Source organism: Ambystoma mexicanum, chromosome 1p (assembly GCF_040938575.1).
Source record: "Ambystoma mexicanum isolate Mex_15411 chromosome 1p, UKY_AmexF1_1, whole genome shotgun sequence".
Lineage (NCBI taxonomy): Eukaryota > Metazoa > Chordata > Amphibia > Caudata > Ambystomatidae > Ambystoma > Ambystoma mexicanum.
This window is the reverse complement of record NC_090921.1, coordinates 129,447,754-129,465,156: the sequence shown is the minus strand read 5'-3', so window position 1 is coordinate 129,465,156 and position 17,403 is coordinate 129,447,754. Positions and strand designations below refer to the sequence as shown.

Genomic DNA, 17,403 nt, shown 5'->3' with positions numbered 1-17,403 from the left:
TATTTGTCTTGCTATGCTACGCACTGTGCGTGTCAGTTGGGTAATGTACTCCTTAAACTCATCCCCCAGCTTGTGGCAGCTCTGTGAGCATCTGATGTTCTCCTTACTGGTGAGAGTGGCGTATGAATGCGCCGTCCGTCACTATTTCGTGCAGGCTCAAATGGTGGTCTTTACTTGACTGTGTTCTGAGTTGGAACAGTGCTAGAGGCAAGCAATATACCCACTTCTTTTTAAGTGTATTACACCACTTGGACAATTTGCTTTTGAGCAGGCCGTTGATCTTCTCTACCACTCCGTTTGCCTGCGGGTGATAAATCAAACATAATTTGTGCTTTAAACCTAACAACATCGTCACTTCCTTGAAAAGATCATTTACAAAATGGGTCCCATGGTTTGACCTTATTACATCGCATATGCCCCATCTCATGGAAACCTCTCTCACCAAAAACTTTGCTGCACACTTTGCATCTGAGTGTGGGCGTGGCCCACCATGAGAATGGGCAAACTATTACAATGAGGTACCTTGCTCCATTACATCTCTCTCCCATGTCTACATAATCAATGTGGAGCTCTCTAAAAGGCCACAGTGGACGCGGTAGTGTTCCTCGCAGTGTTCTAAGAGTCATCCCTGAGCTGTATGTTTGGGCATGTAGTGCATTCTATTGTAAATTTGGACAAATGCTCCTGCAAATTCGGGACAAACCACTCTTCCTGAATCTCTGCTGCAATGTGTTGTTTAGTTACATGTGTTGGGAAGTGTAGTTGTTGTAATGCTATCTCTAACAATTCTACTGGCCTCACCACCTTCCCTGTCAGTTCTTGTCACCATATCAAATCTGTTGGTGATTGTTTGCATCCTCTTTTTCCCCATAATTCATGTTCCTCTAATGGTGCACGTTTTTGCAAATTATTTGTACAATTGGTGTGCGGCTGTATCCTTCTTCTTGTATTTCTTAACTGGTTGCTTTTACAATACACTCTAAAAGTTGTGGGACATTAAAGTATGCTGCTTCTTTCGTGGCAGCGTCCGCTGCTGTGTTCCCCAGCGAGATCGCGTCAGTGTTATTGGTATGTGCTTGGCACTTCACCAATGCTACCACTGATGGTTCCGCTAGTGCTTCTGTTAGATCATTGAATAGTGCTGCATGTTATACTGGCGTACCATCCGTCCTTCTAAACCCTCTTCTTCGCCATTGTGACAACCCTGAGTGCACCGTTGTTGTCGCATATGCTGAGTCCGAAAATATTGTCACAGCACATCCTCTAGCTGTATGTAGAGCTTCAATTAGCGCTATTAGTTCTGCTGCCTGCGCTGACTAATGTGAGGGGAGGCGTTTCTGTACGATAACTTCATACCCTTCTTGTTCCATTCTTACCACTGCCGCCTCGACATGTTTTTCACCTGTCTCACTGTCTATTGATGCTGACCTGTCCATAAAATATATTTCCTCCTCCTCGAGTGCATTTTCACTTGCTTTTGGAATGTCCTCTTCTCCTTCATATGTGGCGCAATCATGTGCCTGCACATCTTCTACCGTGCATGGCTCAGTAATGAATATGGCTGGGTTCACCGTCTTACATCTCACCACATGAACGTTTGGACTCGATATTATGATCTTTTATGCTGTTGCCCTTTGTGTGGTGAGGGTGGATTTGGACCTTTCTAAAATGGCAAACAGTGAGTGCTCCGCATAGTGTCACCGAACAACCCATCATGATGATGTCGCTTTCTTCTATAGCGAAGGCCGCTGCTGTGAGAGCTTGTTCGCACGTAAAGTGGCCCTGGATTACCGAGTCTAGTGTGCTGCTGTAGTAGGCCAATGGCTTGTGGCCTAATGATGTCTTTTGTTTTAGAACTGTGGTCATTAATATGCCATTGCAACGTGAAAATAAGTAGAACTCCCGGTCATAGTCCGGGTTCGCTAAAACTGGTGCATGCGCGATGAGGTCTTTTAATTTGAAATATTGGGTCATCATTTCTTGTGGCCAGAACGCGCTTCGTGTTATTCTGCAACCAGCAGTGTGACGCTCACCGTGTCCAGCGCCTGGTCTTCAGCATCTTCCTATAATCCTACAAGAACAAGATTATTCCGTTTTTACCTGAGAAAACACCATCCAGCACTCAGCATCTCAACTGGGCTGCAATCTGTGGAAACCGAGAGAAGAAGAAACCTCACTCACCTGTGAGTACTAGCTTAAGGACTTCCGAGGAACCGCTACCACAGCTGATGTTCGAACATTGCGACCTGCAATAACGAGAAAGGGAAAAACAATATTAGAACGCGCGCTTCCAAAACATCAAAGTCCATCAGTCTTACCTGAATTCCATGGCACTACGCCACGCTTCCATCCGGAGCACCACTGCAACATCTGCAAAGGAAAAGAGACATATTCAGGTTCGCTTTCAATATTAAACAACTGCACAATGCTGTACTTGCCTTAACGGATTTCGGGGGCCTGTTTTTCATCGCGCTCTCATCCACTCGCAGCACCACACCTGCCTGTGAGGAGAAGAAGAAAAAACAGGTTAGCTTTAAAAGACAATAAAGGCGCTGCGCTTTGCGCTTACCTAGAAACGTGCCTCTCCATCCGGCACGCCAACATCAAGACCTTTGCACCTGAAAAGAAGGAGATAAAGACATTAACGAATTCCCACCATAAACAGAACAAAGACTTACAATTAACAAACCTACCTGCCTACCAGCAGATTTGGGGTCACAGCAGGCCTGGGCCCAAGGAAGGCGTACTGCACCAGTGAAGCATCTCGGCCAGCTTGCCAACAAACGTCAAGCGCCCCTGCCCAAGAAATAACTAGGATTCATTATTCAGCACTGTGCAACTACGCATCCAGGGTTCCAGATCTCAGAGCCTTCCAGACGCCCCTGGGGATATCAGGTGAGCGTAACAAATAGTGGGCGCATGTATGCTGCATACTCAAGTATCCATGCACGGCAGTAATTGCAAATTCTGAGAAACTTCTGCATTTCTTTAACTGTCTTTGGTATTATCAAGTGGCATATTGCTGCTGTCCTTTCTGGTATGATTCTTTTGCCATCTTTCGAAATCACTTTCCCTAAGAGTACCTCGGCTAAGCAATATTGCAGCTTACCTTTGTCCACCTTGTATCCTTTTGTGGCTAGTAAATTTAGCAATGATATCGAATCAGTCCTGTATTACTCTTCACTTTTACTGCAGATGAGCAGGTCATCCACGTACTGGATTATTGTGCTCTCTACGTCCACATTACCAAGTTCTTCATGCAATATTCTATTAAAGGCTCTCACAGTAACCTTGTGGTAATCTACAATGCTCCTATCTGTTGCCCCCCCCAATGTGAATGCTGTGAGATGACGACAACTCTGGTCAAGTGGCACTGAGAAGAAGGCGTTCTTCAAATCCACTACTGTGAAACAAGTAGCATATTCAGGTATGCTACATAAAATGGATGCGGGATTTGGCACTATAGGGAATTATTTCTGTATGACCTCATTAAGCAGGCCTAGGTCCTGTATCATCCTCCCAGCCCCGCCCATTGCTTTTTTTTGATCAGATAAATCGCAGTATTAAAAGGAGAAATTGATGGCACTATATACCTTGTTCTAATAATGCGTTTGTTTTTTATTCCCTCCTCTTGATAATGGGTACTGTTTTACTCTAGGCGGTATTGCACCTGGCATCAATTTTATTTTTATGGGCGTGACCTCTGTAATAGCCCTATGTCATGTGGGCCTGTAGTCCATAATTCTGGCAGCACCTTTTCCATATCTTCCTCGAATATAGTGGGTGGCACACTAACACTAGCCATGAGAGGGTTGTCTATTTCTCGGTGCTGGATCATTATGTCACACGGTACACTTATTTCCATTATTATTTCCCCATCAGTATCATTGTCAGTGAACAATTCCTCATCAGTTAAATCACGCAAAGCTATGTTTCCGGGTCTATGCACAGCACTGGTCTCCATGCGCACCCATGTGTGTCCAGTCCTATTACCGCAATACGTTTGCTTGAAACCTGTACCCCTTCCAAATTAATAGACCATATCGTGCCAGGTACAACATCTGAATTTACAATCGGGCGGAAGACAAAATCAGAAGGCACTTTCCAATCCTTGCGTGTTATCTCAGTCACCCCTTTAGCAAGCACCCGTATTCCATAAATGAACATGTCCATGGGCACCTCTCTTATTGCAATTTCATTCGTCATAGTACTTATCAACATTGATCTTACTGTACACACCCCCCAGAGTGGATCATACTATCCCTCGTTCTGTTAAGGAGATGGTCATATTCAATTTGCTCAGGAGGTCCCATCTCAACAAATTTATTGGCGAGTCTTCATGATGTAGTAGCGGTGCTCACACCATCTTCCCCCATCCCCCACCGTTCTGTCGATCTTTTGTCTCTGGAACTTTTAAAATAGCCCCAGAGAACCCCGAGAGCGGGAACCGGCTTTCCATGAGGCACGATTTTTCAGCTCCTGAGTCTACCATATAGATGAACTGTTTGTTGCCTATCTGCGCCCCCACCAGTGGTTCCTCTTCTGCATATAGGGTAGTTGATAGGACTGGACACGCAAGTGCTTCCTGTGGGCTGTCATAATCTGCATATGTCTCTGTTCCTGGAACAGAGAAAACATTGTCCCCCACTACTGCTGCACTGCAAAAAAAGGTGCTGGCGCGCCATTTGCAGCTGTTGCAAAAATGTGAGTGCTTGCGTTTCCCAGTGTGTTCTGCCGTGCTACTTGTTGCATTCCTCGCTGCTGTGGTTGCTGTCTCAGTTGTATTTGCTGCGCTCTCTGTTGCGGTTCATTATAGCATTGTTCATTCTGCCCACGCCCACCCATTGGCAACCCAAGGGACTGCCTGGATGTGGGCGGCCATACTGCTGTTCGTTTCCCATGGGAGGTTGTCCTTGGTAATATCCCATTGGTCGCATTCTGCACTCTCTCGAAAAATGTCCCCACCTCCCGCAATTCCAACATGATCCTTGGGGGCCCTTCCCTTATTCCTTGTCCCCCAAATCCTCTATTTGCCATTCCGCCAAATCCTCCTCTCTGTCCCCTGTACCCACCTCGTCCTCTTGCGGTCTGCCCTGGCATTGGGGACCTTCGTACTGCTCCTCTCCTTCCCATTGCTCCTGTCCATTTGCGGACCAAGCTGCTGCCATCCTCGCTGGTGTATTCCCTGACCCCCTACTCCCCTTCCCCCTGCCTTTCAGTGGAGGTTGCTGAATTCATTGCCGCGACCTTCACTAATTTATTCTGCACTAACTTTGCTTCATCTGCCAACCTTCTCTGTGCTATCTTTTTCTTTTTTTGATCCTCCTACAATGGTGTACTATTATGCTCTGAATCTCTGGCCAGCCCTTGGCTTCTATCCCAGCTATTTTATCAAAGACCTTCTGTACCTCCTTCGGGAGCCCTTTTTTAATTATAAAGTAGAACAGGGCGGTGGATTTGTCCCACCGAATGCCCGTTTCAGATCTCCACAGGTCTTGCACCTGAAGGATGAATTGTGTAGCCTCTTCCTCCTCTCCCATAGTGCATTGCATCACTAAATGTAAATCTGGAGTATCTGGAAATGTTCTCCGCAATGCATCCCACACTTGTGCCCTTACGTTGTTGAATGACAACCCATCATGGTGGTCACAGTTCATTGTTACCCCCGGAAAGCCAGCCTTCACCCACACTCAGTCTGCTTGGTCACCGACGGCGGACACCAGTAAACCTTTTACATCCCCCTATGGCTAATGGTACCCCTGCTGTGTTCTTCTCTAATGAGTTTATCGACTTCCACTCCCCACCCGAAAGTGGAGGGAGCAGTTTCAACAGGGTTTTTTTGTCCCCATGGTATGTAGTATGGTCTCCCTGCTCCCTTATGTATCAGAGGCATCTGTAGTTTGGCCTTACCTCCTTTTTTACTTACCGTTTCCTTCTTTCTTTTACTTACCAACATGTTTCCTACTCCTTGCCTCAACCTCCCTTGCCACTTTTAGAGGCTTCCCTCTTGGTCAAATCGAAATGGTAGTGGAGACCCCGCCGCTGCTGCCCAATCTTCGTATTCATCTAGATCGCTCCATACCTCATCTATCTCTTCTTCTAACTCTTTCTCCCTGTCCCTCTCCTCCTTGGTGATCTGATGTGTCTGGTCGTATTAGTCTTACAGGTCTGCCGTTTAAATGGAAGAGGAACTCTCCTGACTTCCACCCTTGTTCCATGGGTTCTCAGGTCTGGGTGCAGTTGTCGGACCACACGGTTCACCCGTTACAGGTCACTGAACCAGGAACCCTAGGCTCTTCAGCTCACACAGGTTCTTCTGTGTTTGCCCCTGTGTACATATGCACACTCACTTAGCTTCTCCTTGTCGGCCTCTTGGCTATATGTGACGGGTCACACTCTCCTGATCATTAGTATACCTTTGAGTAAATCTTTACAAACCTATAAATCGCATGCACATAATTATAGCATTCATTAGGACTTATATGGGGTACCGGGCTTAGGGGTCTTGGTTGGCGTGATAACCTTGGTCATGGGGCGGGCCTGTGCTCATTAAAGCAATTATGTGGCACACTAACATTTGTTAGTTCTAGGGTGCAATATACAGTGACAAAGGTCTGGTTTTAGTAGGGGGGCACGCTGGGGTGGGTTGCACAGCAGGGTCACACTTCTGGTACATCAAGAGAATACCTTAGGAGGGCACAGGGTTACATTGGCAGTAATTTTCAAACAGCGGGGCTAAGAGGGCACGGGCGGGTTTGTGGAGATGGATGAGCTACAAGGCATGGTTCGGGCCGGTTCACACACAAGACAGTGATCACAGAGGAAGAGTCAGATGATAGTGTATTTGTTTAAATTATCCCCGGTGCATCCGTGAGAAAGGGGTCTCTGAAGCTTTCAGACGGGGTGAGAAAAGATGGGGCGCCATGAGCGCGTTGTGCGCGGCGCTGCAGAGGGGAGAGAAGCCTTTTCATATTATCGAAGTGAGGCCTAGTCCAAAGATGGAGTCGGGGGCACACAAAATGGAAGCCAAGTGTCTCCCGCAATAGCCCCACATATGCTAATGTTAGCATACGGGCAATGGAGGCGTCCTCCACTAATGCGCGAGCAAGTGGTCCATTTTGTGCTTAATGTGTGAAGGGGGCCCAAACGACCCCTCACTCCCACATACAACCACTGGTCTGAGGTTATCAGGGATGGGGGGCGATGGGAGGTAGTTATGTAATAAAGATGTTACAGGCGGTGCAGCAATCTACAAGTTGCTTTGAGGTGTTGATGGTAGTGCTAGCAGTGTACCTGTGGGGCCTTGAATGTGAACGTAGATTGATAGATTAGGTTACTTGGGTGTTCAGGGAGAGAAATGTAGTTTGATTGGCTTTTGAGGAGTCCTGTTCAGTGTTTGAGCCTAACCGGACACTGAAACACTACAAGGGGGGGTCTGCTTAGCGTATAAAGCTGAAATTCTCTAGTGCTAGCTTTAGTTCAGACAACAGTGTGCTTGCTGTTCTAAGTTACATTTTTATAGTGATTGGTATGTGATTGAAGTTAGGAACGGTCTGAAGTAATTGTATTAATTAAACTGGCCCGGAATCGTGCAGACGGCACCCCGACTCTATTTACCCATTTTAATGTGGAGACTTGCAGCAACATCACTGCAAAACTCCAAATAAAGCAAATTACTGTTTGCTGTGGTCTCCCTTGTGTATGGATTGTATGCTATATCCCGCCCTCTCTCCCCTGATGTAATGACTCCTTATTCCTGCTTCCTGCTATGTGTCGATTTTGAACTTTTGTCTGAGGTTTGATTCTATGCTCTTTCCTCCTAGGTTTTGAATCCGTTCTATATCTTCCAAGTTTTCAGCATGGTCCTGTGGTGCTTGGATGACTATTACTTGTATGCGGCGGCCATCTTGTTCATGTCCATGGTTTCCATCTGTACCTCATTCTACACGGTCAGAAAGGTAAGAGGCTGTCTGGGTCTCAGCTGCTTTCTCTGTAGGGTTAGTACTTGGCAGTCGGTCCCCTTAAACACATTATTCTGTTGGATGGAAGTGGAGCGGGCATAGAAGCCTATGTGTATGCGGTTTGGCCTCTCCTCCATTATCTCCCTTTACTAGCCATCTGCTGTCAACTCGGATTTTCGGCGATGGATGGAGAATGTATTAGGAGTAGGTTTCTGTAGTCGATGGTGTAGACGTGCCCAGGGTGTTTCGTATTTCCAACTTAGTTATTTAAATTGGTTTTAAAAACAATATTGACTATGTCAGAAAAGTTTGGAGGCTTGCAATCTGTGGTGAATCGACCTTGCGATCTGTACCTCCAAGTGTGTGTTCTCCTCTGTACCATCATTTGTGCAAAATAACCTTGAAGAGTTGCTGCGTTTTGATAAGTTGAAGAATGGTGAATTGTATTTTGAGTAAAATGATGCGTGCTCATTTTGTATTCTCAGCAAAGCAGAACCTCAAGCCGCCCTTCCCCTTTCCTCCCTCCCTTCTGGGTAAAGCGCATTTTACCTGGAGTCCTTCCAATGACACATTGACGTGAAGGAATTGGATTCCAGCCTCTGATCATGTCCTCAAATGAACTTAAAGAGATGTCATTCCCTGTTGTGCTTTGGCAGCCTGACTTGCAAAATCCTTGCCGCTCTGCATAACTTGAGCCCTTGCTGTACCAGTCTGAAATTAGTTTCTGATGCAGTTTTAGTAGAGCTGAAGGGCAGTGATGCATTGCATACAGAGCCATGGCTCTTCCCGGTGCTCTCAAGATCATGGTCTCAAATGTCCGCTTTTGAGAATGCACCAATGCACTCCAGGATCCTTGAAGATTACATTGAGGTGCAGGAGAAGCCTTTTTATTTTTTAACTTGTCCAGTCACAAATTCAGAGTAATGGTACGTGTGGCCTACCTGATGATTTACTTATTGCCTAATTACTTTTTCCACAGAATGTATCTGTTTGAGGTGGCCAGGACAGATTCTACCCTTCGAGGGGCTGCCCTGTCTCCTGTTCTTTCTCTGAAGGTTGGCTAGATTCTTGCTTTCACTTAATTACTGATTAAAATGTAGTGGCTTTCCAGAGAACAAGAACACCTTTTATGAGGAACCCATACAAGAGCAATTGCCTGTTATGGAGAATTCTAATTTATGGCTAAGTTCCCTCACCTAGTGAGTCCCTCAGCAGCTTTGCTGGATTTCTGGGGTTTGTTTTCCACCTGGTAAGAGTGTGAGCCTTTTCCCACTCTTACATGTGTTTTGCCATGTGTATTTCTACTGTTTGTGTGATCCTGGCCTCTGGAGCTACACCACTCCATGAGCCCCACTTTTTGTGTGTGTTACACAGCACCTTCAGTGCAGTGACACAGGGCTGTCTTTGAGACTTCCCACTGACTCAATTTTTCTGGGACTGACTAGTGTCCCCCAGAAACAGGTAAAGTTGCCATTTACTTTTTGTAGTCATTTAAACTGCAGACCCAATACACCCCATATTACATGGAGTATTGGACAGAGTTAAATCCTACCGCTTTTTGTCTGTGCCTCGCTGAGCTTTATTTTGCTATCTTAACACTAAAACTTGGCTGGTGGCAGTGGTATCTACCCTAACTTTTCTACTGCGATTATACTATATAAACGTGGTGCAGTTTTAGGCTATTGTATTAGCCTCAAACTTATTTGACCAAATACTTTTTATTTTGGCTCTGGTTGGGTTTTTTCACCATTTCTTTTTGTTAAAGTCCTTCTTGTGTATAACTTTGCGCGGCAAACCAGGTTTGCCTCCTTTGTTCGCCGACCTTTGGCGGGCTTCTGTCCAGAAGCCCTCCTTTGGCGTCTAGGTGGGCTGAATGTGAGGGAGGGGTTTAGTCACCCCCTTCAGTGACTCCTTAGAGACCCGAGTCGCACTTTGTATTGATTGGCTGAGGTGGTTTTCCGGGCCAGGCAACCCCCCTGCTGAGTGATTGACAGCCAGGCTGTGTGAATGGGGGATTTTGGCATAAAAGGCAGGACTCTTGGGCTGGAAGTCGGAGTCGCCACTGGAACTGCAAAGAACCGAAGAGAAGCAGGGAAGAAGACAGCTGCTGCAACTCCCGAGTCCCGGTGAAGCCCTGCTGCAGTCCTGAGCTACCTACCCTTCAACGACAAGAGAAGATCCAGTCCGGAGTCGTCTTCCCTTGAGCCTGGTGGGATCAACCAGCTCACCTTCCACAGTCAGAGGATCCTCTTCTTGGTCGAAATCGCTGCACACAGCTGTAGTGGTGTGGATAGCCATCTGAAGAGCCTCTCCTGTTTTAAAGGAGCGCACCTTTTTATTCACCGTTGCTTCGCTGCTGCTGGCCTCATCCCTGGGTAGTGCAGATCGCTCCAGACGTCCTCCTTGTCCCCACGAATGAAGCTCCAGGAACAGTGAGTCTGCAGGAACAAATGCCGTAGCACCAGCTTTTCTTCCTACAAATAAGGTACTGTGTCCAGCTTTGAGGAATTGGGGTGAACCCTTTCTCCTCACCCAAGGCTTGCCCTTGTCTTCCTTCCATCTTATAACTTTTGCTTCCCGTTTGACAATATCTAAGTACTCCTGGCAATCTCGAATCGTGAACTGTTCCAACCTTGTGATCCTCGACAACAGGGCCCTGTTCCACTTGACACTGGCGCAGGCCTATTGACTTTTATCTACGTTTTAGAAAGTGTCTTTTGATTCTATCTGCCTTGACAAAAGTATTGCCTATGATTTTTATCCCCAATTTTCTTGTGTTAATTCATGTGCGAAGTGTTTGACTACGGTAACATTTCTTCGAAGGGATTGTGTCCTCCAACGTATTCCTTATCTTTGATAATACGTTTCCAGCTTGCTGGCCTCGGAAATTTTTTCTGTAGAAGGCACTGCGCGTCGACGTCCGCCGAGTCGATGTCCCTCGACGGCCACCGTATCGGCGCCTACGTCACCATGCCCATAAATAGCCACGCGCTGCGTCCGTTGTTCAGTTCCGTTTTTCCGCGCTTTGTGGGGCCTCGGAACGTCGTTGCTCAGTTCAGTCAGGTTTACTATCTATTTCGACTCAAATATTCCTTATCGTTCTCGATGGCTTCTTCATCAGAACCGATGACGCCGCGATCCGGCTTCAAGAAATGTCGAGACTGCGGTAAAAAAATGTCAATAACGTATCCACACAGGGTCTGTTTATGGTGCTTGGGGTCCGAGCACCATTGTTCGGAGTATGAGGACTGCATGTCCATGACGGCGAAAGCCCTGAAGGAGCGAAAGGGGAAGCTCGAGAGAGGTAAGTCAGCCAAATCCTCCTCGAATGTTTCGTCGGCTGAGTCGAGGCATTCGTCTCCTAGCCGTCGAAAACATTCCCACTCTAGATCTCGAAGCAGCTCCCACCATTCGTCGAGATCTAGACATGCAAAAAAGAGACATCGAAGGTCCCATTCCTCGTCCTCTTCTGTGTCCCCAGAAAGAGTCTCCTGTCCCACCAAACACAGTTCTCAAGCTGAGTGGGAGGAATTCAGAAAGAAATGTTAAGCGTCTTCGAGAACGCGGCCTCGACCCCCTCAAAGACAGCAGAGGGTGATACCCCGGGTGAAAAACCCAAAAAATCAAAACGCCACGAGTCGCGGCACCCGGCGAAGCATTCCACCCGAGAGCGCCATGAGCCATCGGGTAAGAAGGCACCGTCTTCGCCGGCGTCGAGGGTTCCTTCGACGCCGTTGTCGAAGATTCCTTCGACGCACGGATCGACGCCGTTGTCGAAGGGTTCCTCGAAGCATCGGTCGATCGACTCGATGCCATCGTCGACGCTGATGAAAGAGGGGACCAAGGCTCCACAGCCAACGTTGATTTCAAGGGCCTCCGGCACGACGCCGAGACCGTCGTCGATGCCCTCGAGTAGGATCCCGATCCTCTCGAGTTCTTCGAGACCCCTTCCAGTTTTTTCAACGCCGTTTTCGGCGCCTTCGAAGCCTGTTACATCGGCGTCTACGACATCGACATTTTCTCGCCCAATAACGACAAGTTTGGCTCCTTCGGCCCTAGAGATGGGCTTTACTACATTTCAGAGGTCAGAATACCCTGGTCTGTCTTCAATTTATGAAGAAGGGGAAGATTCTGACCAGGAACCATTTGGTTTACAGAGAACCACACTGCCTACTGCAGAGGATTTCACCTCTGAAGAAAGAAGGCTGAAGGATCTACAGCAGTCACTTGATGAGGCAAGTGGACTGGACACTTCCCCAGAAGTGGAATTTGTAAAGCCAGACCCAGGGGAGCATGCCGAAACACCATATAGAACCCTGATGGCTAGAATAATTGAGTTTATGGGTTGGTCTGTGCCTTCACCTGTTTTCCAACAGGATGATCTAACAGATATATTGGACAAAGGCCCACAGGAGGACCCGGTGGTCCCCTTCCATGCAGCCCTACAAAGAAAAATTGCATCTAATTGGGAAACTCCCGAAGTTATCCCAGCAGTCAATAAAAGATTGTCGACAAAGTATAGGGTAGTGGCTGCTGACCCTGAATACCTGTCAAAACACCCGACCCCAGAGAGCCTGGTGGTTCAAGCGGCAACTTCATCCAGCAGTCTGACTGCTTACCCTACTGTCCCACAGGATAGGGATGACAAGAGGTACGACTCTATGGCAAAGTCTTCTCTGCCTGTAGTATGGCGTTGAAGTCCATCAACGCCACCTGTACGCTCGCCAGGTTCCGTCACACGCTATGGGAGTATGCTTCATCAGCGGCTGACTACATACCTGAAGGAGAGGAAAAGGAAGCCTTCCTTAACATCATTAAAGATGGCAAAGATGCCATGTGCGAATCACTTCAAACGGGCATCGATACCGCTGACAGTATCAGCAGGGCCATGGCGGCAAGTACAAAAATCCGCAGGCATGCGTGGTTGCGAAAGTCTGGCTTTGCCCCTGATGTACAGGCCAGACTTTTGAATATGCTCTTTGACGGCTCTTCATTATTCGGGAAAAAGGCTGATGACAGTCTGGAAAAGTTAGACTTCTAAAGCAGCAGCAAAATCCTTAGGAGCTGCTATCCGCCAAACTCCTTTTCGCCCCCCAGGAACCTCTGGGAGAGGAAAGTCCTTTCGCTATTATTCTGCATTCGGGAAAGGCAGAGGACAGCCGGCTCAAAGAGGCCAAAGGAGATCCACCCGAGGTGGACGGGTCAAGAGTACTAAGACCGCAGCAGCAGGTGCCTCTTTACCCTCGGCATCTGCATCAGCTGCCCCCAAACCACTCTGAGGCCTTCACACACAAGACACCTGTAGGGGGCAGGTTAACTCACCATCTGACGGAATGGCAGGCTATAACGTCAGATGCTTGGGCGTTGGAGACAGTTGCCCAAGGTTACTGCCTTCCCTTTCTACACATCCCTCAGAGTCATCCACCGGGGAACAGCTCCCTAAAAGTTCCAGATCCGCTCCTCTTGCAGGAAATTATGGACCTGCTAGAGAAAGGTGCCATAGAACCGGTACCTGTAGCGGACAAGAACAAGGGCTGGTATTCCCCCTACTTTCTCATACCAAAGCAGGACGGAGGACTGAGACCCATCCTAGACTTACGAGAATTGAACAAGTTCCTCAGGAAGGACCAGTTCAAGATGGTAACTGTCTCTCAGATCCTTCAGGCCCTCCAGCTCCAGGACTGGCTGGTATCTCTGGACCTTCAGGATGCTTATTTCCATGTGCCAATCCATCTCAAGCACAGGAAATACCTGAGGTTCGCAATTGGCCACCCTCATAATCAATTTCGAGTTCTGCCATTTGGGCTGACCTCCGCCCGAGGGTCTTCACCAAGCTGATGTCGGTAGTGGCGGCGAGTCTGAGAGAAGGGATCCACGACTATCCCTACCTGGACGATTGGCTGATCAGGGCCGTATCTTCGGAACAGGCCCAGACCTAGCTAGATTATGTCTGCCTCTTCCTTCACAGACCGGGCTTCTCCCTCAATTTAAAGAAGTCACAGATGATACCATCTCAGAGACTCCAGTTCATTGGAGCGGTCCTGGACACTTCCCTGGGCAAAGCCTCACCACCAGAGGTGAAGGCCCAAGATATTCTACAGATGGTCACCAAGTTTCAAAATGCCCAACGTCTCCCAGCCTGCGACTTTTTGAGGTTGTTAGGCCTCATGGCATCCTGCATCTTCCTTGTGCCAGAGGCTCGCCTGAGAATGAGATCTCTTCAGTGGGCACTGGGAAGTCAGTGGTCACAATTCTCAGGGAGAATGACAGATCTCCTTCAGATTCCGGACAAGGTAGCCCGCGACCTTCAATGGTGGGCCTATCCAGAGAACATCTTGAAAGGAGAACTGTTTTGGCAACCATGGCCGGAGATAACAGTAGTCGGACGCCTCGCTCACAGGGTGGGGAGCCCATGCCAACGACTTGACCATCAGCGGACGTTGGTCTCCATCGGAGTCCAGACTACACATCAACCTATTAGAGCTGAGAGCGATCAGACTAGCGCTGAAAGCTTTCCTGCCATCAGTACAGGGGAGAAATGTCCTGATAATGACAGACAACACGGTGGCCATGCACTACCTCTACAAAAGAGGAGGCGTAGGATCACTGCCACTGTGCAGAGAGGCAATGCAGCTCTGGTTTTGGGCAATTCGGGAAGGAATCGCTCTATCGGCAGTCCACCTAGCCGGAGAGAAGAATTTGACAGCGGACGCTCTGAGCAGGCAGAGCAGTCTCCCACGAGTGGGAGCTAGCTCAGGAAGTCCTTCAAGAGATCTTCGCCCTTTGGGGAACCCCTCAGGTGGAGCTGTTCGCCACAAGCACCAACAGGAAGTGCGATCTGTTCTGTTCAAGGGAATTTCCCCCGAGGGAAGCTCTAGGAGATGCGTTCGTAGTGGACTGGGAGTTTCCACTCCTTTACGCGTTCCCACCAGTCCCTGTTATTCCTCAAATGATCAGGAGGTTGAGAAGATTCCGGAAAACCATGATCCTAATTGCCCCGGATTGGGCCAGGAGAACGTGGTACCCGGACCTTCTAGATATGTCCATTTGCCCTCCAATCCGTCTTCCACTCAAAGAGAATCGTCTCTCACAGAAGGGAGGTCAGGTTCTCCATCCAGACACCAGAACCCTCAACCTTCACGTTTGGCTTCTGAAAGGTTGAGGTACAAGGATTGGGATCTCCCTGATGACGTCATGGAGGTGTTGCTTTCGGCCAGAAGACCAGCAACAAAGTCTTTATACTGCTGCCGTTGGAACACGTTTTGCAGCTGGTGTAGGGTAGAGAATATCAACCCTTTTTCATGCGCTACACCAACGGTGTTATCGTTTCTACTCTCCTTGGCTAACTCAGGCCTTCAAGTGGGCACTGTAAAAGGCTATCTCGCAGCACTTTCTATCTTCAAGCGCACTGCGGAGGAACCATCGTATTTCAAAATTCCTCTAGTAGTACAATTTCTCAAGGGTCTAACTAATTTTTACCCTCCAAAACCATTCCAGGTTCCATTATGGGACTTAAATATAGTTTTGAACTTCTTAATGGGCACTCCATTCAAACCTCTTCACTCTTGCGCATTGAGATTTCTCACGCTTAAAACTGTCCTATTGGTAGCACTAACATCTGCTAGGAGGGGTGAGTGAGCTACAAGCTCTCTCCTGTAAACCCCCACATATAATCTTCCACAAGGACAAGGTTGTCCTACAGGTGAAGCCTAATTTCCTCCCAAAGGTGGTTTCTGACTTCCATATTACTCAGAAAATTACCTTGCCTTCATTCTACCCTCCTCCCCATCTGGCGAAAGAGGAGGAAAGGCTACACAGGCTGGACCCTAGGCGAGCTCTCAGCTTTTACATCAGCAGAATGGCTAGGATCAGGCAAGCAGACCAACTGTTTGTAGGATACTCGGGTCACAAGTTGGGACTACCCATAACAAAACAAACCATCTCCAGGTGGATTATTTTGGCCATCCTGGAATGTTATAGACTAGCAGGGAAAGAGCCACCCCAAAATCTCAGGGCTCATTCAACCAGGAGTATCGCAGCCTCTTCGGCTCTCCAGAGAGGGGTACCGGTCCGGGACATATGTGCGGCTGCCACATGATCGTCCGCACATACATTCACAAAATTTTACAATCTGGATTCCTCCACTGCTCAAGAGACCAGATTTGGCAAGGCCGTATTACATTCGGTCCATCCCTAAAGGGATACATAACACTATCACTCCCTCCTCCAATTACATACCACTGCTATGGGAGTCTATAAAGATAAGGAATACGTCGGAGGACACAATCCCTTCGAAGAACAAGTTACTTCTTACCTGGTAACGTTCTTTCGACGGGATGTTCCTCCGACGTATTCCTTATCGCCCCTCCCATCCATCCCTGCAGTGATAACTTCCCTTGTGGTTGCAGCTTTCGCTCCTTCAAGGTTACTAACCGATTCAGGCATGTCTTTTTCTTATGCTACAAAACGGAACTGAGCAACGGACGCAGTGCGTGGCTATTTATGGGCATGGTGACGTCTGCGCCGATACGGTGGCCGTCGAGGGACATCGACTCGGCGGACGTCGACGCGCAGCGCCCTCTACAGAAAAAATTTCCGAGGCCAGCAAGCTGGAAACGTATTATCAAAGATGAGGAATACGTCGGAGGAACATCCCGTCGAAAGAATGTTACCAGGTAAGAAGTAACTTGTTCTTCTCACGGGTACGCTTTTCTTTCGTAAGACTGAACTGTCATTACTGTCAAAAAGTGATCACGTAACAACCCCCGGTAATGTCTTTGTTTCAGCACACCGGTCTGTCAAATCCAAAGGTACTTACTTTAAATTGTTCTGCACAAGGGGAATCGGTTGTGTGTAGTATATTTGGAGTGTGGTTTTAATTTAATAGAAGTGAAGTGTTTTGTGAACAGATGGTCTAAAAATAAATGCACTTTTACTTTTTAACCAGAAACCTTCAGTCAGTGTTTGCTTGAGTCACAGTAATTGTAGTGCTTTGTGTAATCTCTACTACTGCTCGTTTGCTCTTGAGTTAAGTCTGGCTGCTCAGCCACTGCTACCACTTTTTCTGTGTATTACAGGCTTGACCAAAGGTGAAATTGTACTACCACCTATAGTCTTAATCTTGTGTAGTGGTCCCTAAGGGTGCTGCACAGGATTCTGCCTAACAGTGCCTACGCCTCTGCCTTTATGCTCAGTCGAGCCATATCCCAGCGCTCATTCTTAGTTGGATTTCCCAGCCCTACAGATAAGGGGTGCATCAGCCACATTTACTCCATAAAAATAGGCAGATACTCCCAAAAAAGACAAATAGGGAGAGTAAATATTCCCAGCAAAAAAGATGCCTGTCCCCCTGCTTTCATCCACATCGCTCCATGGATACGTTTGGGCCAGTAGTACTTAGTCATTTCTTCCCCCTGGCACTATTACTGCCGGATTGTAAAAA

General features: G+C 47.8%; 1 protein-coding gene across 3 annotated transcripts in view; it reads left to right on the top strand.

Moving 5' to 3' along the window:
• LOC138567068 (polyamine-transporting ATPase 13A3-like) overlaps window positions 1-17,403 on the top strand; it is a 656,189-nt gene that overhangs the window by 215,179 nt on the left and 423,607 nt on the right. For all 3 annotated transcript variants that reach the window (XM_069644931.1, XM_069644921.1, XM_069644914.1), the window contains one exon: window positions 7,824-7,958. In XM_069644931.1, coding sequence (XP_069501032.1) covers window positions 7,824-7,958 — 135 coding nt within the window. The remainder of the gene's footprint in view (window positions 1-7,823; window positions 7,959-17,403) is intronic.